The sequence below is a fragment of the Ixodes scapularis genome, unplaced genomic scaffold (assembly GCF_016920785.2).
Source record: "Ixodes scapularis isolate PalLabHiFi unplaced genomic scaffold, ASM1692078v2 PGA_scaffold3__209_contigs__length_174095766, whole genome shotgun sequence".
Lineage (NCBI taxonomy): Eukaryota > Metazoa > Arthropoda > Arachnida > Ixodida > Ixodidae > Ixodes > Ixodes scapularis.
The window spans coordinates 58,964,196-58,991,934 of NW_024609868.1; the positions used below are offsets into that span (position 1 = coordinate 58,964,196).

The 27,739-nt window shown below is 43.7% G+C and overlaps 1 protein-coding gene across 1 annotated transcript in view; it reads left to right on the forward strand.

The window, feature by feature from the left end:
• The window catches only part of LOC8041254 (protocadherin Fat 4), a 207,404-nt gene that overhangs the window by 142,255 nt on the left and 37,410 nt on the right, over positions 1 to 27,739 (forward strand). The window contains exons 19-23 of the mRNA XM_040502714.2: positions 17,510 to 17,749; positions 19,559 to 19,922; positions 20,607 to 20,734; positions 21,701 to 21,825; positions 24,177 to 24,355. Coding sequence (XP_040358648.2) covers positions 17,510 to 17,749; positions 19,559 to 19,922; positions 20,607 to 20,734; positions 21,701 to 21,825; positions 24,177 to 24,355 — 1,036 coding nt within the window. The remainder of the gene's footprint in view (positions 1 to 17,509; positions 17,750 to 19,558; positions 19,923 to 20,606; positions 20,735 to 21,700; positions 21,826 to 24,176; positions 24,356 to 27,739) is intronic.

Genomic DNA, 27,739 nt, shown 5'->3' on the forward strand with positions numbered 1-27,739 from the left:
GCCGTATAACTCACCTGCGCAGACCGCATTAATCTAGCGTTCATGGTTTTCGAAAAAAAATTATGTTAAGCTTAAAAAAAACCTGTATATAAACGCAAATATGCAGATGAATGAACCGTACTTAACCCAATGAATGAAAGGATCAAAGTTTTCAGGAACCCGCCGAAAGCCAAAACAACGGCGGAGCCAGGATCCTGGCTCTGCCGTTATTTTGGCTTTCGGCGGGTTCCTGAAAACTTTGATCCTTTCATTCATTGGGTTAAGTACGGTTCATTCATCTGCATATGTTCGTTTACATCCTCCTCGGAGACCACGTACGATGGTGTGAAGTGCTCGAGTTGTGTCTATATATATATTACCAATAACGTTAATATTATGTGAACACTGTTAGGTTCGCGTTTTTAAACTTCAATTATTTTTACGAAAGACACCACGGAGAGCACTTCTTCCGACTTTCAACACACGATGAATCGCCGACGCTCGCAAACGGAAGGTTGTGATGCTGCGCGCACGGTTTTTGAACGATGATGCGTAGAGTACTTCGGGCGCAACCGCTTCGCAGCCGTTCGAAGGGAAAAGGATTCGCGACGGCGAAGTAGCGTCTTGCATCTTCAGCAAGCTAACGGTTCGTGTTTCCCGCTAAATTTAGCAGGGAAACATGAACAAAATTAGTTTCATTGCTTGATTTAGCGGGAAATTCGACCTCACGTGACATAAGTAACAATTCAATTTCCCGCTAAATTTAGCGAGGTGGTTACACCGATGCCGACGGCGACGCCGACACCGCTTCACGCGGAAAAGGGCGCCTAAAAGCTGCGATCTAAAATCCATTAATTGATTAACTCGCTTTCCGACCTTATGCACTTCGTCATATTGTCACACGTCAAACATACGACCAAATTTCGTTTGTCTTTCAATCTTCAAAATGAGCAATTGATTAATTGGTCCAAGCATTTGGAATAACTTCACTTTAAGGATGTTAACAATAGTTAACCAATTAGATGAAACTCATGCAATATAGGTAAATCAACTAGTGTCTTCACGAGTAGATATAACTTTTTGCTTGTACGACCGAAACAGGCCCTAACATCACTATCAGAGGATATATTTTACCCATATATGTCGTGAACGGGCTATATAAGCAGTATTTGAACCTTTATACAGCGACATATGGCCGTATTTGCACGCGTATATTGCGATATATGGCAGTATTTGCCGACTTGTTTGGAGATATGTGGCCATATCTGCTCCAATATATGGTGTTATATTTCCATATTTGACCCCTCATATTATCATATATGGCCATACATAAAATATATCAGGGTCATATCTGACATTTTCGTAAGGGAACGTGAATTTGTACTTTATCGAGAAATATTAGGACATCCAAGCGATCTATGTTCGAGTCGGGGTTGCATTAAAAGACAAAGAACTACGGGGTTTGTAGACGTTTTTATTAATATTAGAAACCGAGGTCCTAACTTCTGGACGCTACCGACGACGCAGTGCTTCTCTGTAGATATATTGAATGGTTCAAGAGCTAAAGTTTTCACTTACTAATTGTTGTAACACGCGAGTGCTGACGTACGAAACAACATGGAACTAGAAATGTGCGAAGAGTGGCTCGCTCGAATCGAATAGCGCAGTGTCAGTCATAACCTTCACAGTGTTAAAAAACACCGCGTTAAAGAATGCACAACAGACCAGCTGTCTTTACAATGTTCAAGCTAGAGATGACGCTGCGTTATTCGATTGAAAGCAACAATCGCACGCCATCACGTGAAACTTAAGTCGTGAAAAAGAATGGCAGGGTGATCTGGGATTATGTCTTAACATGGCATAGTCAAAATGCACTAATAAAATGAAAAAGAGATGTATAATTCTTCCTTTCGGCACGTTCATAACAAGTTCCCTGATTCGGCTTTCCGCCATGGGCCGCTGTTTGTGATGATTATCTTAGTGAGTCTGAACTTGAAGCAAAAACCTTAATAGATTTAAACCTGGCGAAAAGGTGACTAAAGCGAGTTCTCGTGCAAATGAAATGGAAAAGGAACAATTAATGTTACACCGCTAGTAACGATCCCTACAGCTGCGTACCAGGCAATCGTTATATCATATGCGTAATAATCGTTAGCTCTTGGGTGTAATTCCCAAAATGCATAATAGCAGTATGTGCAAGTCGTTTAAAGAAGATTTTTGTCGAAATATAGGCAGAAATATATGGAGGAATACAGATTGCGATCTCCCTATAAACGTTTTGGACTTAGCGTGCGTAAAGAACAATGGTCAGAAAGTTCAGAGCGAAACTATAGCATATTAAAAAACGAGAAAAAAAAAATGACCAGAGAACTGGAGTGCGAGTTGAACCCAACGAAAGCCCGCGCACCGAGAACTGTTCATCCGGCAGCGACGCCCTCTCGTTCTTTTGCTAGCCTAGAGAAATATGTGGGTTCACAAAGACTCTGAGGCCGCAAAAACGCGAAGTCTTAAACAACGGAGAGCCAACATCCACCAAACTGTTCTGAGCGAGCGCATTTATCATACGCGAGGCTTCATATAGCACTTGGAACGCCCAAGACGAAAGAGCTTTAGGCTTCGCTCCGTCAACGCAAAGGGTTTTCTTCAACGTGAACTGTTTCTTTGCTTCGTCCGTGTGGTAGTGCACGCACCTGAACGAAGGAACGTGTATATTTGTAAGCAAAATAAAATTGTTTTCGTAACCTAACTCCTAATTGGACGGCCTTCTCCCATTTCTTTTTCTCGCTGTCATTGCGACGAAGGGAATAAAACTCCGCTCGTTAATGCTGTCGGAAGTTTCGCAAGTTCGCCCGAAACACCCAACTCAAGCAAAAGAAAACAAAAACAATTCGTGTTCGAGGGATGATAACCTCGGAGGCACCTCGTTGCATCGCGGTGCGACTATATACGCGAACCGAACAAGCTCTATCGATTGCTACGAACTCTTTCTCCAGAACCCTGGGGGTTATATCGGTATCGGAGTCTCTCCAGTTTGGAAATTGGAATGAAAATGTAGTACTAAACTTGGACGTTATTTCTAGTGCGCGCCGAGAAAGAAAATAAAGGCTTTCCTTGAAAGTGGCGGCAATTCGATGCTTAAATTGGTTATAGAAAGAATAAAAAGAAAAATAAAGTTATAGCCGGAACGAAGCGGCTCTTTTATTTGTTGCTTTTTAGATGTTGCGATTTTGCTACTGCGAGGTGTGGCCGAACTATCGCTGCTTCGGGCGGTGCAGATAAGAAGCGTATTACAAAAAATTAGAATCCACTCGAACATTCGGTCTCTAAAAAACTCGCACGCTGGAGTTTCTGGAATATAAAATACATTTAAAAGTATCGCCTGATACGCTTAATGAGATTGCCGGAGGGTTTTCTTTAGAGTTGCTATAGATGGGTCGACTGATATTAATGCAGATGCCTACAAGGCTTTTTTTTTTTGGTACTCATAGGGTAACAAATGCGTCTTACTCCTGCGTATAGAACCTAATATTAAATCGAAGATTAATATTGACTGATATACAATCAGATATTAGCAGCTAAGAACCCCGAAGAACGAATAAGAAAGCAAGAGGCGTTAACATTATCAGCAACGCCCTGCGTTTTTTAGGTTGTCAGTGACTACAATACTTCAGTTACTTGTCTGCAAACACGCGCACTTGCTCTAAGGATCTCTGTGTGCAGTACGCGTCCACTGAGACGTTTTTTTCGAAGAGCTTATACCATCCGCGAATGATCCATATCACAGGCTGTTTCACTGTCTTAACTTTTTTTTTACATTGGAATCATAGGGTAATGTACTGTAGACATTGCATCATTATCACTTTTTTTCTCTCCAATTAACGTCGAACATAGATCATTTCTAATGCCGAAAACTGGTCAGCTGGTATTGGGGTTCAAACTGTTATGTTTGGCACATAGAACGATATATTGACTATTTGTGTTACAAGAAAGGCTATTCGTCACACTCGACATTTTAGCAAAACAAAAGCAGTAGTTGTAGCCACGCCGTTTCGACGAAGTAGACCTTATAATAACGTTTTAAAGACGGCGTAAAACACGGCGCAGAAAAGCTCGGAAGCGTTTCTGTAAGATATTGTCCACTTCGAATGTAGCTTTCGATTATCGATAGGGTTCCGAGCGTCCAACCATAACCAAGAACAACAAAAAATAATATAGAAATAACTTGGCAATACATTTTTTGACAATTCTCATTTTTATGTTTACAAAAAAAAAAAAGAAGAAAAAAAACGAAAAAAAAAACATTGATAGTTTAGATTGTGATGACCGAACTGGACATTTCACATTAGTCTCTGTCCGGTTCTGCAATTCTGAAGAGTGGGCAATACTTTGTTTTCTTATATTTTCTTCTAATATTTTACTATTAACGAAAGGCATTTATTGGTATTTATTGTCAACGTCCGTTCAAGAGAACTGATCAATGCTTTTGTATATGTGACTTATGAAAGGAGGTAATCGAAGCATAAGATATCATTAGTCACTGTTCCCGCTTGAAGTTCATTATATACCAGGTGGACATTTTACTGGAAAGGTGCAGTGTTTCCATAACGGCTGTAGCCCAAATCCGCACACCCTTTACAGATATTGCTCATGGCTTTCTGGGCCTAGAATTTATGTGTTAATATTATTTGTTAGATTTATAATTTTGAGTTAGAGATACAATGAAACTAAACTCTGGTCAAAACAAAACTTTAGAAAAACAAACAAACTGAATTTTGCCAAACCCTAAACTCTGAAAACCCAGCTAGAACTTTAGGTCCGAGACGCTCTTACGAAGCCTCCCTCTGCGCGTATGAAACGATCAAGGCTTATAGATGTTGGGCGTGTGTAAATCAAGCCCCCGAGGCCCACGAAACTGCGGATGTGCCCCGGGCTGCAACCGCAGCAAACCGTGATCACCCACTCCGGAAAATGATTTTCGCCGCCAAATAGGAGCCCTCATTAGCGCAATAGCCAGAGCCGGAACGTGGCGTGATACTATTAAGCGGCCGTTCCATACCAAAGAGTCAAGAAAAAGGCATACGCGTGTACATGTGCCATCATCGTCAAACGAAACCTAAGCACGCAACCCATACAAAAATGACCTATGGACGTCTATAGAAAATCCTATGGTGAGCTATCACCTTCTATGGCCCTCTATGGTCAGCCATTAGAAACCATAAAACACGCTATAGCCACCTATAGGAAAATGTATGTCTTCAAAGCTTTAGAATCTCGACCATTCCGATTTCTATACCTGGCTATAGAATAATTTATGACTACGCAGCTATAGACTCGCGACTATTCAATATTCTTTAGCGAGCTATAGAAATATGTATGTCCTTCATGCTATAGATTCGCGACTATTGAATGTGCTTTAGCCGGCTATAGAGTGGTGTATGTCCCTAAATCTATAGAATCGCGACCATTGAATTTTCTTTAGCCTCCTCTATAGCGTTTTATGTCACCAAAGCTATAGGCCTTTGACCTTTCAATGTTCTTTAGCCGGCTATAGAGTGGTGTATGTCCTTAAATCTATAGCCTCGCGACCATCGAACTTTCTTTAGCCGTCTCTATAGTGTTTTATGTCACCAAAGCTATAGGCCTCCGACCATTCAGTATGCTTTAGCCGACTATAGAGTGGTGTATGTCCCTAAATCTATAGAATCGCGACCATTGAATTTTCTTTAGCCGACTCAAAAGTGTTCTATGTCACCAATGCTATAGCCTCCGACCTTACAATGTACTTTAGCCGGCTATAGAGGGATGTATGTCTCCCGAGCTATGGACTCGCGACCATCCAATTTTTTTAGTCGGCTCACTGGTCTGCTTAGGCTATAGGCCCGCGACCCACTTTTTTTTTTCTTTTTTTTTTTTTTTACTGCAGATGTACAAAAGTGGAAGAGAGTCATTCATGCGCTCGATCGGGGCGAGAATTTTCTTCAGCCAGGTTCACGGGGCGTACGTCGCCGACGTTATACGCCCGCGATCACAAAAGCGTCCTTAGCTGCCTATAGGACTATTGCAGTTTTGCCGGCTGCTTTCCCTGCGCATGGCCTTATTTCGGCGTTGACGTCATCTCAATCTTCCGTTTTTTAGCTCTAATTATCTGTCGTTTCCAGTGTATTTTGTAAGTATATGTATTTCGTAGCGCGCCTTCTACGTTGTCCGTGTCCCTGCCATGTTTGTATTTCTTTCTGCCTGCTGTGTTAAATATATTTAATGTTTTTTTTGTGTATATTTCGTCGTTCTCGACGCGGCGTCAAGAACGCTGCTTACGCCACTACAGAGGTGAGCTTTACTCTTGTCACGACGGTTTATCGCGCTATAAAGCCGTCTATTGGACTCGTATAAAGTCTCGAGAGGGCGGTTTTGAATGCCGGTGCACATGTCATCGGTGTAGGCAGAGCAACGACGTAGCAATCGCGACGCGAGTGCTGACTGCGCCTCAATCTAACCGGCCGCGCTCGCTCTGTGGAGATGTAAGCTTGGGACTCTCGAGCCCCGTTAGCTTACTGAAGATGCAAGACACTACTTGGTCGTCGCGAATCCTTTGCCCTTCGAATGGCTTCGAAGCCGTTCCAGCGCCCGGCGTATACCCTACGCAGCGTCTTCCAACAACTGTTCGCACAGCATCGGAACCCTCCGTCTGCGAGCGCCGGCGGATCGCCGTCGCGGTGATTATGTTCGCGGGAGTTCATGTTTGCGGTGTTTCATGTTCGCCGCAGGAGTTCATAAAGTGCTTCCATTTAAGTCGGAACGATAAATCGTCGGCGCTCGCAGACTGCCAGTAGGCTCCAGAAAGGTTGCGATGCTGCGCGGGCGGTCGCTGATAGGCGCTGCTGCCTAGGGTATGCCGAGCACTGGAACGTTTTCGCCGGCGTTCGCAGGAGAAAGAATCTCAACGACAAAGCAGCGCCCTGCATCATCAGCAAGTTAACGCTGCTCGAGAGTCCTACGCTCGAGAGTCCCACGCAGTCGTCTCTCATTTCGCGATTGCTGCGTCGTTGCTCTAACTAAACAATTCACAGTCCTCTCGAGACTTCATGAGCGTTAAATCGACGCGCCTATAGCGCGATAGAGTGTCGTGACAACAAAAAAGCTTACCCCGGCAGGGGCGTAAGCAGCGGTGCGTCAAAGCCCATGTCGAGAACGGCGAAATATACAAAAATAACAGCCGAAAAAAATTAATATCATTAGGCACGCGCTACCCTAGGTGCGTCCTATTATCTTTTTGTTCTGCGAATTCAACAAATCAGCAAGCGCTGTGGCTAATTTTTCTTCTTTTTCTTTAAATTATGAGACATTAAACTCATTGGAGCTTCTTGGAACACATATCCCCACCATGACTCATCATGGTGCTCAGAGATTGTAATTGATGGCAGTGATATAGACTGAACTCACGGATGAAAAACGTATTACGGCACAAATTTCTTAAACCACGCAATCATAGATGCCACAACGATGCAAAGATTCCCAAAATCAACGTTTAAAAATGCGTACAGTGTACACATAATTCAAAAGTGCTTGGTAAAAAAAAAAAAAGAAAAAAAAAATATATATATATATATATATATATATATATATGGCGTACTTTATTTATTTCTTTATTTATTTGTGGACATCCTGCGCAAAGAAAAAGTATTCGCCATTAATTATTCATTTTGAATTAGAATGTGGGCTAAAAGGCGTAAGATATGATATCTTCAAACATGCCTCGTTTTGGGTCACTTCTGGGAAGTGCAGCTTTAGAAAGAAGTCCAAAAGCTGGGGGGCCTTCATGGAGCTGTCCTGTTCACTCGGTAGTGATAGCAGAGTAGACGCTATGCGTGTTTGAGGCCAATCATGTCTCCGGTTAGGGTCCCGTGACAACTGTCTCGAAGCTGGTGATAACGCTGGACACGGCACCTGCCTTAAGCCCAAGGCCACACATAGCATCCACTGCACTATCAGCCTTGGCTCGAGCTGTCAACAGGATATAAGCGACACATTCTCTCGCTGTGTTCATTGTGTATGCCCCTGAAGATTAGTCTTTGTGATCGCACCCCCGTTCAGGCCTTGAAGGAGCTCTGCTTTTCAATTTTTCTGTTTTCTCTCTCTCCCTAAGCTAAAAGCATTGCAGAAGGTACGGACTCGGCGGACCAATCAACCGTAGACTTTTTATCGCTTCACTCCGCTCTCTGTGCGCATGTAACGGAAGGAGCGTGATCACGTGGTTTGACGGATGACGTAATAGCCGCTGCCAATCCCGGAATGAGGCTGCTTGCGGACCTAGTTTCGCGTGTCGTGCGGCCCGCGGGGCTGCTGTGGATTTCGCTTCTATGTTAAAAGGTGTCCCGATCGAAAAGTCCTACCCGTGTGTCGGCAACAAGCGATTTCTTCAAAGAAGCCCAAGACATTCTTGTGATGCGTTCAGTGTTCGGTTCGGCAAATGACAGCTTGTGCTACATCGTGGTGAATCTTCACGGATCCCTTCCTTCTCGGTTTTGTGTTTGAGTGGTTGGTCTGCAGTGCCCGTGTCGACGTATATTTCGGATTACATCTTTCAAGTCCGGTATTTTGAACGTAAGTGCGCTGCAACGTACTCGGCGACAATTGACCGTTCTGTAGTGTCTATATCCTGGCAGTGCCTATCTTCTGACAGCTGGGAGAATAATTTCCCCGTAATTCTACCGCAGTCGCCCGCCATTAGCTCTCTGAAATCATGTGAAAATTGTTGTTAGAATACTGACATTCTTATTCTCTCTGCGTTTTGTGAAAAGACGTTTCATGGACACCTTTTCGTGGATAGACGCTTCATGGACACACGTTTAGTCGGCACTCGTTACGCGAATTGCACGCTGCAGGGACATTTCGTCGCGCCTGTATTCCTGAGGCGCGTGCTCACCGACTCAGCCCACCCGTTCACGCCACTTCTTGGCAAATCATTACAAAAAAAAAAAAAGAAAAAACAAAAACAAAAAAACATATTTTGAGTTGTTTATAAACGTCACGTGTTGATGAAACGATCTCGATGAAACGTCTTTTGATAAACTGATTGCAGCGCCAATGAGTAGCGACTGGCATTAGAATTTCGGGGGGAAGGGGGGGGGGGGGGGGGAATTCGGCCGGCTGCCGGGGGACTAGACGCTACCCAGGAATTGCCTTTGGTTCTTGTTTGCTTTACAATATTCTCAGTTGTATAACAGCTCAGTAGTACCTCTTCACATAGTAGAGATTGCTTAGTGTGTGCTTGTCTACAGAATGGGCTGTGTGTAATAAACTTCTAGGAGATTTGAAAACAATACCTTGTGTCTGTTTACCTGTGCTTTTGCAAACACCTGAGTGAGTGAATTTGTTTTTTGTTGTTGTTTTGTTGAAATGTTAGCTCTTTGTTTTAAATGGGGCTATGAAGTTCGGCACGTCTCACAAGGTTTTTTTCAAAGATGTCCAGTGACAACAAATAATTTGTTTCACATTTCATACGATTGCGGTAAAAAGAAAAACTACAGGCAGCTGTGGCACGGTGGGTATAGAGAACCATAAGACGAGCTATAGAATGGCCTATAGCAGACCATACAAAGGGCAATAGACGGCTGAAGAAACTATAGGAAAAGCAATAGGCAGCTATAGCACGGTGTCTAAAAAGATCCATAGAGTAAGCCATAGAGATCTCTATAGCAAACCATACAATATGCTATAGGCGGCTAATGGGACCATATGAAATGCTATAGAAAGCTGTAGCACGATGGGTATGGAGAACCATAAGACGAGCTATAAAATGAGCTATAGCGGACCATACAAAGAGCAATAGGCGGCTAAAGAAACCATAGGAAAAGCCATAGGCAGCAATAGCACGGTGTCTAAAGAGATCCATAGAGTAAGCCATAGAGATCTCTATAGCAAACCATACAATATGCTATAGGCGGCTAAAGGGACCATATGAAATGCTATAGAAAGCTGTAGCACGATGGGTATAAAGAACCATAAGACGAGCTATAGAATGAGCTATAGCGGACCATACAAAGGGCAATAGACGGCTAAAGAAACCGTAGGAAAAGCCATAGGCATCTATAGCACGGTGTCTAAAAAGATCCATAGAGTAAGCCATAGAGATCTCTATAGCAGACCATACAAAATGCTGTAGGCGGCTAAAGACACCAAAAGAAAAGCCATAGGCGGCTATAGCATACTTTCTAAAGAGACCCATAGACTAAACCATACCGAATTCGATAGCGACATTTCCATTGAAAAAGCTATAGACAACTATAGGGGAGACCATAGGGAAACCTATAGACAGCCATAGAAACGGCTATAGCTAATTGGGCCAATTTGCTATAGCCGGCCATACAAAGGATTTTCTATAGCCGACCATAGACCATTTTTGTATGGGAAGCGCCACATTATGTCGCTGCTGTGTGAGATAAAATCCAGTCTGGGGTGTTGAGCCTGAGGCAAACGACAGCAGTAATGGCGTATCTAGTAGTAAACGCACAAAAAAGTTGACTTTAAGAAATTAAATATTTTGCGAAATATTTAGAAGTTCATTTTTTACGACTAGATGCGTGCACTCATCCTAAACTCTAGCCTTCGAGCGCACCAGATTACGTAGTACTGACGTGACATTAACACGCACTGACGCTAGAGTATCCTCCTTTAAAGCAACCGGTGGAATGATATACTGTAAGCTACTTTACTTTCCCGGGCGCAATGCTTCACGAAATTTCCAAAGTGTTATGTTAGAAAATATTTTGCGGCCAAAAAAATTCGCGTTTGGGAGCTGTATGTTATGTTTTCTTTACAATAGGGCAATGTATTTGCGTCATCGACTTTCTAAAATAATTTTCAAGTCGCGAAGTTTGTGAAAATGTGGTCGTCGGGAAAATTAAGCCGTTTACAGTATTGAGATTGAACTTTGCGGGATCGGTCTTTTGCGTAATGCTTCATAACCCGACCGAACGAAGAGTTTCATAAGCAAAGTTCCCATAAGCATCACGGACACTCGAAAGTTTTGTGCTGTAGTGTAAATCCACTAGTATAGTCAAACTAATCTTCTTTTCATGTCTTTTGCGGAACAATGGGTGATAAGATTGCGGCGCAACCAGTGCAAAACGGCGATGTCTCCAGTTTCGTACAAAACTGTAGACAAAACGAAAACCTAAAAAAAAAACGAAACAAAAAATTGCAGAAGGACAATTGATACCGCTTACGTGTAGGAATGCGAAAGCATACGTATGCGTAGCGTATTCCTACAAGCTCCGCAGAGGCCGGCCGAGCAGCCTCCGGAGATTGGTGCCGTGGCGCGCAGGCCGCAGCCAATCCGACGCGGCCAATCCGTCGCAGCCAATCCGGCGCGTCGATTTAATAACCGTTTAATTTAAAATCGGCCAAAAAAAATTTCTTTGCCTTTTTTTTTTTGTGGTTACGGTGCGGGCGCAAATTCATTGACGTTTTTCGCAATTATGGACAATGCCGGCTGTGCTTTATGCGACAGTTAAAAAACACATGCAAAGAAAAAAATCTTTTTTTTTTTTTAGGCTGGCTAGATGGAAAAAGAATATTATAAAACGAATTTTTAACGAAGAAAAAAATCTATACTTATATTGATGGCGCACAACGAATTAGGGAGGCACCGCTGGTCATGTGGTCAGCCTGTGCGCCGCCGCGCTGCGTCGCCGCCACCGCAAAGTCACGCCGCCGCCGCACGTTGAGCTTTGCTCGACGCCGCTTCAACGCGTTTCTCCACGCCACCGTCGCCGCCGCCGCACAAGCTCATCTGCTTCGGGCGCGGCCGCCGTCATCTGACCGGCGCACAGGTCTATCACGTCTGCCTGCGCTTTTTCAGGAGTTTCCTTTCGGCTTTAAAAGTTACTTATTAATCTTAGTTTTTTTTTTTTGTTATACTTTAAACAAAAATGAATAAGTTACTTTGAGAGGCCATAAAAAGCTTCCGAGAGAGCGTAAGCACCACGTGACAAATAGCGACCAGTCACGTGACCAATAGTGACCACTTCTCCGCGGCACCCGCGGGCGCCAACTACAAATTCGTATCCTACTGTAAATATAGCTCTACAAATTTCTCTTTTTCGTTGTACATTCGTTTTATGACTTCCTTTTTCAAACCAGGATGTTACATTTTTTTTCCTTTGCATGTTTTTAATGCTTTCGCATTAAAACACTTCTCCTGACTTTCTTAATCTATTGCCGTTGTACTATATAGAATGCTTGCTTAATTGTAGGTAGATTTAGTTATTAAATTCATACTATTGGAATGCTATCTTGCCCACCATTGTCAACAACTTTTAGCGGATAGAGCGAGTGTTTCATCATCTTCTGCTGGCTCGACTGTTCTCACTCCTTGTCCCAACTGTGCTAGCTGATTCGTTCCCGGCTAATTTATATAACCATTAAGAGCTGACCCATATGAATTAGCTTGTTCTGATCACACGTATTGTCGACGTGGCACTCAATAGTTGCGAAATGTTATCAACGGAAGTCGCATTAAATTTGAAAATTTAGTGGTTAACATTTACAGTGCGTGCTTTTTGACAAGGTTATATGAACCTTACTTGGCATAAACGGAATTTCATATATTTGTTTGGCGATATCACATGGTTGCAAATGTAGTAAGCTTTTTTATGTGATAAAATAGTATTATACGTTTTGTTTTGTTAACATTTATGAAAATATGATTTGCAGAAGCATCACCGTACCGCATACAGAATCAAAAAAGTTATATTGTCATGAATGACAAGTGATGAGGCGGCGAATGACTTAGTAAACTGAACGTTTAATAGGGCGAACTTGCGCCCCCCCCCCCCCCAAAAAAAAAAAAAAAAAGAAACAAACAAAGATAACAGCAGAGCGTCGAGGGCGTCGAAGTCGGCGTCGAAGTCGGCGTAAGAGCAGAGTCGAACGCTGGGGCGAGACTGACTCCGGCTCGCCACATGGAGCACCTTTTGTACCCGCGTGTTTCTCTGGAACATTCGGCCTAGAACGTTCGGCTTCTAGAACATTCGTAACTGGATCGGACGAGAATGTTCTCCAACTTACGAGAACGCCCAGCAGAAAGAATAAATAAAACACTCCGCTCCGTGGAATCGAACCCGGATCCTTCGCGCGACAGCCAAGCAGGCTAACCACTCGGCCATGCACGCGCTCGCTTGGCAACGCGCGTGGCAATATTCACGACACGGACTACTAATGCACGCAATGAAATTAAAGCAAAAAGGTAGAATGATACTTTCCAATAACACTGAACAAACATAGTTCTTCTCTCCGACCGGTAAACAATGAGCGCAGTCGGAGAACTGTTGCAAAACTTATCCTGGTTCCAAACATATGCAAATTTACTTCAACGAATATTGGGGGTCACCGTATAGACAGCTCCAATAAAGGACTGCTGGCCGGCGCCGTTTTGAGGCGTTTATACTCATATGCCGCACGCTTTGTTCGTTTTCCGCAAGGCGATGAACATACGAAGGCTGGGCTGTGGAGATTGCACGCTGGGCTGTGGATTTGTAAACATTCGAATGGTGTCTCACGGCCGGACTGAACTGGCGCGCTTCTTTCTAATGTTACATTTTCCTTCGCGGGATGAATCATTCGCCTTTTTATGTGTGGGGGAGCTGCAGCCTAACTATTCCCACTGTTCCACGTGCTGCTTGACGGGCTCCGTTTCGCGTGGTGGCCCAATGGTTTATTGTCGTGTCCCAATTTGAAATTCAACATCGGCAAAAATATCTGGCTTGTCTTTTCACCAGCTTCCCAGCGATGAATCGCTAAGTACTGCCCGTAAAGAGAGGATACAAAGGGGAGAACCTTGCTGCGGACGACATATGTTCATCTATGGTTGTGTGGAGCAGGCACTTTAAAGAGAGGGATTATGAACTGGGATACCACGTAAACAACTGGTCCCTGGTGCCATGCTGACATGCTGTATGGGTCTTCAAAGGACCTAAAGCCTGCGCCTAAGATAGCCAGGAGAGAACATGTTTGGAAGTGGTCGGAATGTGCCCCAAGCAGAAAGCTAATGGTAGATGTGTTGGGTCACCGAAAGGATTATGAACAGACCGAGCAAGATGAATCAAACGGCTCTCAAGCTGAATTAGGGTGGCGAAGCAGGTTAGATGGTCCATGCTTGGTGGATTGGGCACAGCGCACAAGAAAAGAAGATGAAGTCGAAGAGTGTACACAAGACAAGTGCTTGTCCTGTGTACATACATCCTTTTATTTGTCTTCGTTTCTTGTGCGCTGTGTCGAATCCACCAGGCCCCCAAGCACTCGCTCCTATACCTTCGACCGCATCGCCACAAAAATTTTGTCACTTATTACGGCTGCGCTGCGGCGCTGCTCACTGCCACCCAGTGGCGCTTCCAGCCAAATATGTGGCAGTGCCGTATTGCAACCATTCGCGCTCTCATGCCTGACTGGAGAGGCCGGAATACGGTAACATAGAGGGAGCGTGTATCCAGTCTACACTGCGGCCGAACGCGGGCATAGATTGGACACCAGTGTGGCGTCAGCGTTTGGCAGGGACTCGTGTCCAATCAACGCAACGGCGAGCGATCGGTGTCGGTTTCGGAACGAATTGTTGAGCTGGCGCCGTCGTAGAGCATGCAGAAAGAGGAGGCAGTGAACAAAATATCTGTGTGTTTCAGGTTTTAGAATGGCAGGAAAAGCTCTTCACACAGTATTTCCAATTTAGCAGAGCCAACGCTGGTGAGGAGGAAAGTGGAGGCGAGGAAACAATCATGTCGAGCAGAGAGCTTTGTGGGAGGGGTTTCTCCTGCTATTTGAAACCTGCAACAAACTATGCGACTGGAAACTGAGAGAGAAGGGGAGACGAGAGCGAGCGCGGACGTCAAAACGCCGAGCTTTGGTTGGAACGAGTAGTGGGTAGGCTTAGAGCTAGCTGCCTTTGTGTGATCAACACGCGTCGAACGCGCTTGAATTCGAGAGCCAAACGACAAACGGACGCCGAAGTTCCGCGTTCTAAAACGTGCGACGAGCACAGTGCAGACAAAGGCTGCCTTTGTCTCCACTGCAGTCGTCAAACATCTTCGAATGGGAGAGCCAGCGTTACGCACTCTAACATGTTCGACGAGTGCGTTAGGTCTACCCACTAATTATTCCAACTAGAGCTCGGCGTTCTGATCAGAGCCGTGTATAGAGAGAGCTGAGTCAATGGAAGGAGTGGGCAGAGCCAGGGCGTGCATCACACGGCATGCTCTCTTGACCAACCAGAAGCCGAAGGGATACCCTAGCGGTGGTAGCGGGAAACGGGCTCATGATTGAAAATATGTTTCACGTGATGTTTCGATTATGATCATGCAAACAGATGTAAGAAACGAATGCGCCTCTCGAACTCTGTTTTGCACGCACAGTAAGTGACCGCTCGGACGGCAGAATCCCGGCCTTCGGCGTCTTGCGTACGGATTATGTCGATCGTTCTGCCAGTTGCGCTGTTTCACCATGATTTTGGATGACTGTGATTGAAACATCGCGTGTACCACATTTTCAGTCAGTTACTCCGACGCACTTATTAATTTTGTTTCTCGCGACCACCGCCAGGGTATTATTTCTGGCTTTTCGATCGCCACATTCCAATTTGTGAAGACGCCCTGAAACACGCCCAGCCCTCTTTCGGCCAATGGCGCCTCCTCATTTGCCTCCTACACTTCCCAAGGAATGGCCAAACTCTCTTTATATTCGGCTATGGTTTTCACGTCCCCACGCACTCTCGCCTTCTCCGCTCTCTCAGTTTCTCGGAGCATAGAAGGTGTTCATTCGAGTCGACCGAAAGGGTTATTATTCCGAACGCGCGTGGCAGCCGTGATTTTTCTCCGTCTCGTAAAGATATCTTCAGTACAGACAGAGGCGCAGGCGTGTGAACATATCCAGCCGGATTATTTTTGTTTGTCGTGCATGGAACTCACTTTTCAAAGTCAGACTCACCCGTCCGTTCTTTTTTTTGCACTGCGGATATTTGTGAGAGGAAGTATAGGTGAACCGTTTTTAGAATTTAGGAACTTGGAACAACAGTCTCGCAACAGCCGCCACTGCCGCCACTTTTTCTCCAGTATGAAAAGATAAAGTCTGGAAAAAATATAGACAGCCGCCAAGTCACAACTCTAAATGAAGAACCCTTAGTTTTAGCTCCGCAGCGGTGTTCATACCGAGGATAATAATTTCATTTCACCGAAAGAACAGCCCGATAATGGGATTGTATAAAAACGGTTGGACCGTATAGCTGGGTTTCGAAACGATGTCTTTATCTTTTCCTAGCCACACTACTAACTTGTGTGGAGTGGAAACGCTTTCAGCTAGAGTTTTGTTGCTGTCGTGCTAGGCTCCAAATTTAATCAGACTCTAAGAGGCGAGTGTGTCTCTTTGCGCCAATTTCGCTAAAAAGCAAACTGCCGTACAAAAAGAAAAAAAAAGTTTATTTTTTTTTTTCTCAGCTTAGACGAAAGAGGGTGTATAATTTTAAAGCCCGTCAGGTAAGAGACGTATCACGTATAGAGAACTTACCACCCTATTTTTATAAAGGTTAATAAAAAGAAAAAGAAAGCTAAAGAAAGATATTTCCTAAGTGTACGAGGTCTCCTGATGTATTTTCAAGAGTTTAAAGAAACGTAGCCACCAGCTAGTTAGTTGATAATAAAACATATATCGCAATTTTGATACCGCGCCAATGCGAGTGCGGTGAAGAAATGAACAGTAAATAGGATGGGACAATGGTTTGGCGGATGGGCCGAACCTTTCCAAAAATGGTAAAGCAACACTTTAGGTACAAAATACCACTTACATTTAGTGTAAGTGGTTTTCTAGTAAAACATAATTTTTGAACAACACTGTGTTACACACACACACACACACACACACACACACACACATACATATATATATATATAGAGGGAGAGAGAGATATTGTTAGGGACAAGAAGACGAAGCTGGAAAAGGAGGGCCGAGCTGCGCGCGTTTTCAGCTGCGATACAACAATCTTACCGCTTGAACACCTTCATCCAATCCTCCATAAATCTGTTTATGTTTATGATCCTCATGTGCATGGCTGACAGCTAATTATCTGGAAAAGACACATACAGGTTCGGCAATATCGATAATCATTTTTATTGAGTATATCTAGAAATGCGGTGATTAAACCTAATGATTAACAACTTGGCAAATGAGTTCTGCATAGTTCACACAATGGCGGATATTGTAGGAATTTATACGGAACAAGCCCAGAAATACAGTCACGCAGCTCTGGTTTGTTCTTAAAATGAAAGCACTCAGTCGAAACATCGGACAATCTATGACTGCTTGAGCATTGGGTGCAGTCACTGTAAAAATAAGTCATAATAACTATTATAAAGCCTCAAAACGAATGAAATTCAGAAGAATTTAGAATCGTCCTCGAAAACGCATGTAAAAGCCAAGTCGTCTACATGAATTTATACAACTCCGTGTCTTTCATCCTTATAAATCAACGTTGGTTCTCCTCTGCGCGCAGGCAAAGGACGTGGACTCCGGAGACAACGCCGTGATGAAGTACCGCATCATCGGTGGCAACGACGACGCCGTCTTCGGCATAAACGAGGACACCGGCGTGGTGACCACGAGCAAGCGACTCAACTACGAGACTCAAGCCGAGTACGCCCTCCAAGTGGCCGCGTTCAACGTCCGGCCGTTCCAAGGACCGCAGGCCGCCACAATGGGCAACCCTGTGGTCAACCTCATCGTCAGAGTTCAGGCAAGTAGTTTTATAGCTGACCCCACTCGTCGTCAAAAAAATTAAAACGAAGGAATGAAACCACTGTGAGCAAAAACAGCTTCGCGTCGCTTCACCGAGCGTTGTAACCATAGCAACCGTCGCTGACGCTACGACGTGGCTGAAAGCTGCACGGCGGTTTTTGCTCACATATGTGGAGGAAAAATGTCTTGGTGGGGTTATTTCGGTACCGAGCGTGCTTACCGGTTTTAGACGTTACGAATGCGCGAGAAAGAAAAGTGCGTGCACGCTTTATTGGACCTCTGGGAAAACTAAAAGATGGATGGGGTTACTCTTTCAACCTCTATATATTTAATTGGAGGTGATATTAAACCCTTACATCATTCAGAGGTTCACCTTTTCCCAGTATTTAGGCATTTTGTTTTTGCGAGTTACCTAAAAAAAACATTAATAAGCTTCGTTTATTCAGATGCAGGTTGTGTCCGTTATTGGGTCGAGAGGTGGGGCCGCACTCATTGACGCGGAAATTGTGTTATTTCCCAGAATTTTAGAACAAAGCATAAAACAAAACCTGCATATAGTTTTAATTTCCTAAAAAAAAACATATTTCGTATCACGAAATACCGATTTAAAGCCATTGTTCCAGACAATTAACTGTACATATACATGCTATTCAAATTAAATGCAAACTGCAGCTGCACCTGAGGCATCCCGGTATTTCCGATATTGGGAAACTATGCTTCCAGGAAGCATGGTGTGTCCGAAGCACCTGATAATTTTGCGCACCCACAGTTGCACGGGCGCAGTATCGGATAGCGTTATCTGAATGCAAACGTATATAGACTCTGTGTTACTAATCAACCAATCCTGATAGTCCCGATATCACAAAGTTATAAGGACGTACTTTATACCGGAAACAAACAATAACCTCGCACATTTATCGTGGCACGAGGACAGTATCAAATATTGTTATCAAAATGCGATAAAAAAAGCAAATATGTACGAAAGCTCCTTAATCACCCCATTCCAATAGTCGGAATCAAGAAAGGATTCTAACAGGATGTATCGTTTGTCACAAACACCTGATAACTTTTGCGCATGCTCAATGGCACTGGCGCAGTATCAAAAATCGCTGTAGGAACGAGAAAAAAAAATCTACTAAAACTCTGTAATCCCCCCCCCCCCCCCCCCCCCCATCCCTTTCCCTGTCCTCATCCCGAGAGTTCCGATATTACGAAACGATTCTCCCGGGACGTATCGTTATTCCGAAACACCCGAAAACTTTGCCCATGTAAAATAGAGAGTTTTACTTAGATCGTTCCGCTACCTCCGATAACCATAGTGAGTTTTAGAGAACCGTTTTTTCCCCTATGGTCAGATGCGCGATGGGCCCTCCGGCACGAACTGCGCATGCGCTACTGGAGAAGACTCGCATGTGCGCAGTTCGTACCAGAGGGCCAATCGTACCAAATCGGGTGAGCAAAGACGGTTCCCTAGAACTCCCTAATACCCGATAAAGGTACGATGAATGCGCAAATTGAAAGGTTTAGTAGATCGTTTCCGAGACTCCGATCACGATACCGTATACTCTCCGGCCGTCTTTGCGCATGCGTCATATCGTCATTGGGTGTTGTTATCGGCGTATCGAAGGTACAGAAACAATCCACTAAAAGTCTCTACTGTGTCATTATCGGAGGTATCGAACAATCTACTAAAACTCCCTCATGGCACGGGCGCACTATCAGACATCATTATTGGAGCGCAAAACAAAAGTGAACTCAGATAAAACCTCTCAATCATCCTACGCGCTTTCTGTGTCGGCTCCCGCAGGACGTGAACGACGAGCTGGTGACCTTCGAGCAGACCTCGTACAACTTCCGGATCTGGGAGAACACCACGCGCAGCGAGAGCGTGGGCTTCCTCAACGCCACCAACCAGCACCAGACGTCCGGGAGCCAGCACGTGACCTTCTGGATCGGCGAAGGCAACGACCTGGGCAAGTTCTGGATCAACCCGAGCACCGGCGAGCTCGTGCTCATGGACAAGGTGGACAGGGACCCGCCCGACAGCCAGGTCCAGTTCCGACTCAAGGTCTTCGCCAGGGACCTCCAGTCCATCACGCCCTACAACACCTCGGTGCCCGTCATTATCGACGTGCTCGACATCAATGACAATGCACCGTCCTTTGGCGAAGGTGACTACATCTTTACGCACTTCTTTAAATCGAAACGGATATTGAACAAAGAAATAAGTATTCGACCGAGCAATACAGGGCTATTCAAAAAGAAGGAGCAAATTTCAATGTTTAATTTCAAACAAACTGTAGAATAGAGAAATACAATTCACACATCACTGGATTGAGAAAGGTTTAACGTTTTAATAACCCGGTCACCAATGCTCGTTACTCCTTCGAACTTTTCAAAGTGAAGCATTAAAAAAAATATATGACCTAATTACTCGATGCACTCAAATTAAGCCAAACCTTTTAAATAAAATCTGCGGTCGTTTTATGAGTGAATTCGCTGAATATGGTGTTTTATGTTACTGTAATTAGTTTTGTCATAAAACATTCATTTTTTTAATGCTATCTATATAATTACTGCGATAATCAGTATGCCTTTTACGGGCTCGCAATCCTCAGGGGCTTTGATATCGTTCAAGCAGCTTATACAATACGACCGACTTTCAAGCAAACAAGCCGGAACACATTTTACGCGGGCGGGGTGGTTTTAAAAGCCTCTTCCTGCAGCGCATTTGGAGTTCCAATCCGCGTATCAACCATCGCGGATCCTAGTCCCTTTCGGCGAGCGAGCAATTTAGCCGGTTCAATTTCCGAGCGCGGCGACTCAAAGCCGGGCGTCCTCGAACTTCCTTTCAGAGAAATTTGCCCTCGAACTTCCGGAAAGTCTCCCGCTGGGAACCGAACTGCCTGCCTTCTACCGAGCACGGGACATCGACGCTGGACCCAATGGACAGATCGTTCGTTTTATGACCGAAGGAGCCGAGGTCCGTACTTCTCCTTTCATCGGCCTATTGGCTGCTTTCCGTCTCGACTTAAGCGAGACCTAAATCACCACTCAAGCCAGAAATATTGCACAGACGAGGAGGCTCAATGACGCTCAGACCTTCAGGACTTGCAACAGAGTCGCCTCTAAAGCATTTTGCCTTCTAATGGATCCCTAACTTATTTAGTTTTTTTGAGAATCTCTCTTACTGTTTTCATTTTATATATTTTAGAACTCTATAGGGGGAGTAATGTATATATATATATATATATATATATATATATCCTTTTGGCTATGAGGTTCTGTTTGGGGGGGGGGGGGGGGTGCTCTACTGAAGCAGACAAAAGTCAGTGTAAGGTCAGACAGAATCTTGGTTGTCGTCGTCTAATGGCATCTGCCTAAATCAATCGTATCAATGTTATACTGATAATGTGCTAAACGGGCCACTGCAAGATAATCCTTGCGAATTGCTTTAAATAACACGACAGCAAAATGAACAAGTTGTTAATTTTGCAAATGATTGTATGTCATTGGGAAGAGGGGGAAAGAGGAGAAAGGGGGAGGAAATGCGTTTTTTCTTTAGTGATGCGCCACAGTAAGAAGTATGTAAAAAAAGAGTTTAATCCTCATAATATTGCCAAGAACAATAAATGGCAATTGATTTGAAACGCTGATGTTGCTGTATTTATTAGGAACATTTCCTACTAGCCTAAATACAATATATTGTTTACATGTTACCAGCTAGTAAGCATAATTGCATTACAGTAATTTGGAATTCAGCTTCGTGTTTTTTTTTTCTTAATTAGAAAAAATACCTTAACAATAATGCTCTTCGACTGCGTTGTTAATTTTGTTTCTTCCATCTCAAGTTATTGTACTGAAAGGCTATTATTTTATTTTTAATATTGCGGTTGTAAACGCTCCTTGTAGTTGTTACGAATACCCGCGTCTCCGTGCATCCTTGCAGGACAAATTCTTCGTGAACAACGTGACGGGAGCCCTCACGCTGATCTCCGAGCTCGACTACGAAACTGCCGACACGCACGAGTTTGTCGTTCTCGCAATGGATGGCGGCACGCCTCCCAAGACTGGGTACGTACACACATGGCACGCACCATCTGCGCACCTTCGAAAGCAAAAATCGGTTTTTGAAATCCAAACGCGACGTTTCGTAAACATCTCTGTTGCTAAATGTCCGTGTTTTTATGTACGCACTTGGCTATGGAGTTCGCTCTCGACCCCACTCAAAAGCTCGGACAAAGTGCTCTTTGGAGAGCGATGCCGCGATGCCGCGGTGAGGGAGTGCGAATCGAATCGCCAACAATGGAAGAGTACGGTGTAGTAGAAGACTTTTCAGACGCAGAACGAAAAGCATGTCGTATGTTGAAAAAGATATCGCTGTCGAGCTGGGGCTGCGTGTTCGAGCCTTAAGCGAATTCTGAGGCATTACGTGGGTTCTAGAAATGGCCCGCCCTATCGGCTTTCAAACGTATAATGACGTCTATCCTTTTTTCGGGAAAGAGAGACTCTTTTCTCTCGGCGTCCCGTATTACTGCAGGTTCTCTTGATTCTCAGTTCGCGATGTGCACCGTTGTTGTTGTTCAATTTTACGTCGGCGGCAACCGTCGTCGCTGCTGAGTGCTGGCGCTTCTTACGGTGCATCGACCGTTGTTGATTACTTCTGCTACCTCTAAAGTTTTGGAACAAGCAGTGACGGTGACGCCGAGTTCTTTGTTGGGACGAAGGGCAAACGGGCAACCTAGGAAGTACGAAGACGCAAAGATGGCTTCGCTTCGTTTGTGACGTCTGAAAAATTGAATATGTGATCTGAAATCGATTTTGTAACTGCTGTTTTTTTTATTTTTTGGCCCTCTCGCGTTTTAAGGCTCGAGATTTCCTGACTCGGAAGAGTGGCGCTTTTTATTGAGGTGCACGGTGAGCGATGGCAGAAATCGTTAAACGCGGTACAATACAACAGCGAATTGAAAATAGTGGCCGGTGCATTGTGTACAGGGGTTGGGCGCATGTGGCGCACTAAGCTTATTTTATTATGTTCATGTAATATTTAACCATTAATATATATATATATATATATATATATATATATATATATATATATATATATATATATATATATATATATATATATATCAAGAACCCTAAATAATGGTTTTATATCGTTCGTTGCAGACATTAGGTTAAAACATACTCTTCGTATTTTACCTTTCGTCATTTTTGAAACAACAAAGGTGGAAAAGCAAATCTGGGTCGTTCCGTATGTCGCATGCATATCGGTGTTGAAAGGTTATAAAATTTTTGAAATAGACACGAAGATTTATTCATATAAGTTTTGAAATGATTCCTGCTCTAGGACATCAAAGCGAATTTTAAATTTCCTACATTAGATTTATTACAGTATGATGCCACGCCGTCACCCTAACAATTCTAATATAATGTCGTTTATTTTTACTTTTTTAATATTCGTGATAAACAACTTACTTGAGGCAATTTCAAGTTTTTTTTTTTTTTTTTTATGCTCATCAGGAAGTTTCTCTGATAGAATGTAATGCACATAGATATGCTTACACACTAATTCTATGGAAAATACGTTTGCAACACACATTCGAGGTAATTTAGACATTTCAAATGTCATTTCGAATCTCAAGCAAAAATGAGATTTAAACTTATATTAAAAGCATAGAGGGAGTAAAGAAAAGGGACACCCGCAGTCGCTCGATTATATCGTGCTTTATTATAGCTTCTTTCTATACAGTATGATCCGTCACATCTTTATTTCAAGAAAAAAAAGAAAAAACAAAAAACAAGGTAAAACGTCGCTTCTTGAAGAAACGCCGAACCTTGTTTCCTTTTTTCTCCCAGCGGTTTCACTTTGAATTTGGCGTACGAAGAAAACAATGCAGCCATTAAATCGCAGCGTCCCAGGATGGAGATGTCCTCGCTTCTTAAAGCATGCCAAACAGTACAATCCCTCACCATTTCATTATGCAACAGGCAGGACACAGAAAGCACATTTCCCGTTTAAGTGGTCTCTAACGGTTGGGCTAAAACCGCTAATTTGTATAGGCTTCCGAGTAACGACATTTAAGCCATCCTGTTGGCTAAACTCATCTTTGGCCCTTAACTGAGGGCTTAGCTGAAATCGCAGGAGACACTTTTCCGTATATCAGAAATGTTGAAACTTTCCGCGACAAAAAAACAACAACAACAACAACAACAAAAAATGTTGCCTTTTCTTTTTGACACCGTATGTAAAGCTAAGGGAGCCGTGCTTTCGAATCGCAAAATAACCGAAATGGTGAGGCCCACAAGAAAATCGCCGAGATGTCCACACCCTAAGCGTAGTGTGTTTAGTGATTCTAGGTAGGGCTTCGCGGATGTGCATGAGCCCTTACTTTTTTTTTTTTTCTGACCTTGCTTTGCAGATCGGCAAGCATCATCATTTCGGTGCAGAACATCAATGAGTTCAGTCCAGAGTTTGTCGGCTATCCTTACAACTTCTACGTGGCCGAGAACGCGGCTCGCGGCACCAGCGTCGGACAAATTCAGGCGACGGACAAAGACGGAAACAAGATAGTCTACGCCATATCGGACGGTGACGCTGGTGAGTGGAGAAACTACGAATCCCTCTTCGTTGTTTGCGAACGCTCTCCAGTCGGGCGATTGCTGGGCTCTTAAAGGGACATTAACAGGATATTCATGCTTGCCAAGGTTTTGATTTGTTCATGACATACGATAGTACGACTACCGAGACCTCAGGACATAGTTTGCGACTCGAAATTTGTTTTTTTGTTGTTTTTGTTTCCGTCGGAAATCTGACGATCAAAAACGGGCGCTGGCGCTCATTCTTGAGTCGCGCTCATTCTCTTCTCTGTGTTCACGCGCGGTTTAGACACAACCACCATATATAATAAAGTCCTGGGTTATCAGAGGCACACACTCAATATAAAAAAAAAAAATAAACAAGAATACCTATTTTTTTTTGTGTGGATTTTAAAAGAAACTGATATTATATTGACTGAAAAAAAAGAAGAAAAGAAAGCTTGCACAGAGAACCAGAAGCACTCAGTGCCTTCTTCGCGTAATTCTCAACATGGCGTCGTACCGCGGGAGTCGCGGGCTCGATGGCTGGACGAAACGGAACAAGCGATGTCGGCGGACAACGGGCGTGGGACCTCTGCTTCAGAACGGTCGTTCGCGGTACATGCGAATCTCTCTTGCTTCGAAAGATGAATTTTTGCCGATCAAAACAATCAGGATTTATTCAGCAAGACACGCCCGACCACCAAGCTCATACGCACGGAGACGTCGCCGAGTCGTCGCCCCTTCTCCTGGCTGAAGGCCTCGCTCGTTTTACGAATACGAATTTGTAAAAGCTTGAAAAACGCGCAAACGTCAAAAACGAAGTGCTTGAGGTTTGCGCGTTTTTTGTTTGCGTCGCACAACAAAAAGAACGAAGGGGAAAAAGATAAAACAAAAAGAAAACACAATCGGGTGTAGCCACGGGACTTTCGGCAACCCTCTCCTCCTTCACATTTCTTCTTCCTCCTCCTCAGTTCAGTTTCGGTTTCAATTTCGAGAAGCTGCGTTTTTTTTTTCTATAATAAATATATACATGGCGCTGTAGCAAAATATTGATTGGGTAGTCTTCTGGCGCCATATTAAACCGCCTGGCAAAAAATTAAAAGATGAAATGGGGTCAGTCTCCCTTTCGGCTGATCCACACTTTTACTTTCGAGTCTAAGTGCATTTTATTCGTTTATAACGGCGCACGACGAGCAGTAGTAGTGCAGCACCACGTTTAATACCATAAAAAAAAAGAAGATTCCGGCAGTTTCCCTAAATAAATATTTTTACTTTACTTCGCTGCATCCTTTCGCCGTGAGCTTGAAATAGTTGTGACACCGCTTTAAGCGGCCATTTCTAGTGGATTCTGCGCAAATTTTATCTCCAAAATACTGCAAAATCGTATACGCAGATCGAAAGTGTTCCTGGGTTGCCCAACAGGTGGCGCGCGTCACTGCGTCCTCTCGTCGTAAGCGGTTACAAACGAGCGCAACGCACATGGCCACACTCAAACGCAAATGTGTAAACCATGCAGCCGTTCATACTTCCCCACTGAAGGCTGTGGAATGAACCGCACGAACGTTCGTAATAGACCCTTTTTAAAAAATGTGCGCCGCACCTAGTGGCTGCTGCGTCAAATATTCGAGTCCGCCATCGTTCGGGCAAGCACTCGGAACAGGATTGGACACGAGGGCTTTGGCAGAGTTCGGCGTGGACTCGCTTAGGCCCTTATTGGACACGAATGCTGTGTCAGCGTTCGGCGATGACTCGGATCTAATCACACGCCTCGTGCCCAAGAAATGTCGACCGCCAATGCAGCTTGCTGAACTTTTGAAAGGGCTCTAGCCCTGAGCTATCTATCACTTTCTGGCGAAGTATAATTTTCACGTCGTTGCGTTAAGGCTGAAACGCAAGTGCGCAAAAAATCATCCGAAGAATTAATCAAAAATCAAAATACTCGAAAATTATTTCACGTCATTTTGTTTAGAAAACTGGGCGTATTTAGCACCCGGAAGCTGAAAACGCGGACTTATCAGAAGCGTGATTGCGATTTCCTTAACAAAAACACCCTCGCCTGGTTAATTCTTAAAAGGGAGTTGAATCTATACAATGTTCTTTTAAGCAGCTATTTTTGTGCGTTCTTGGTTAGTTTTTTAATGTGATCCCACCAAAACAAGGGCCTCCCCCTTATTTTAAAGGGAAAGGGGGGGGGGGGGGGAGAACGGCGTCTAGACGTCATTGTATTATCCAATTTTCTTTTTTTTTTCCTTGTCTCGGGGAATTTTAAGTGTGACCGTTCACTAGCCAGCCTGCGCTCTTGCCCTTATTTCAGCTCCTTTTACGTCTCAAAAAGGCAATCACGGACGAACCATATGGTACAGGATTCTCATTTCATTTTATCAATGGTAAAAATCGTCCTCTCTTTCACCTTCTAAAAGTTATTTCCCTCTCGCTCTCTCTTTCTTTTACCCGCTTTATTCTTTCGTCTTGCTCGAATTTCTATCCGTCGGCTGAGCGAGATAAAAGCTAAAAGCCAGGCTATATTCTATACACCAGGCTCTCGATTGCGGAAATAAATACATTTCAAGGTGCTCGTTGCGAAGTTCGGTACGGAACGATCCACTGTAGAAATAAGGAGCCCCGAGAATGGATCGATCGGTAAATAAATAAAAAAACACAAAAAAAAAAAAAAGAAACCGAAAACCAAACAAACGAGTAAATAAAGAAAAGACGAAAGAAATGCGCCGAATCGGGCGAACAGCTACCACAGTTGTTGCCAAAATCGAAACCAACTTCCTCTGCAAAAAGCGGCAGCTTAATAGAGAAGCTTTTTAACGTTAAGAAAACGCCGAAACTTAAAAAAAAAGAAAAGAAAAAAAAAGATGCAGGAGGGTAAATTATTTTTTAGACATATTTTTATCCTTCTTCAGCTTTCTTTACTTTTCTTTTTCACGCTGGAGTCCCGATTCCTTCTTTTTTTCAGTGATTTGGGTCGTCTTACCTGTTTCTTTATATGCCTGATTTTCTTGTTTTTTTTTTTTTTTCTCTCGGACGGCAAAAGTAAAAGTTATTAGGAACCATGTCTTTGCGACCAAAGAGTAGATAAAATAAAAACAAAAATTGTTTGAGGGGATAAAGTGAGCAACTAAATACGGCGTTGATTTCTTTTTTCTCGTCGTTTTTGGGTTTTTTGAAGTTCACTACACGGTATACGGGTTGTGCTTTTTCCGTCAGTTCCATTAAGGCGGTCTGTTTGTCAGTCCCGCTTTAATGGGCTTTCTATTTAATTGATGATGTTAACGTCCTTCCTAATCTCTAACGAGTAAAATCAAACAAAAAAACACACAAAAAAACACGAGGGCAGGAGTGCACAGTGCCAGCTATTACGCAAAAAAAAAAAACCGCCCAAACCCTAAAAAAA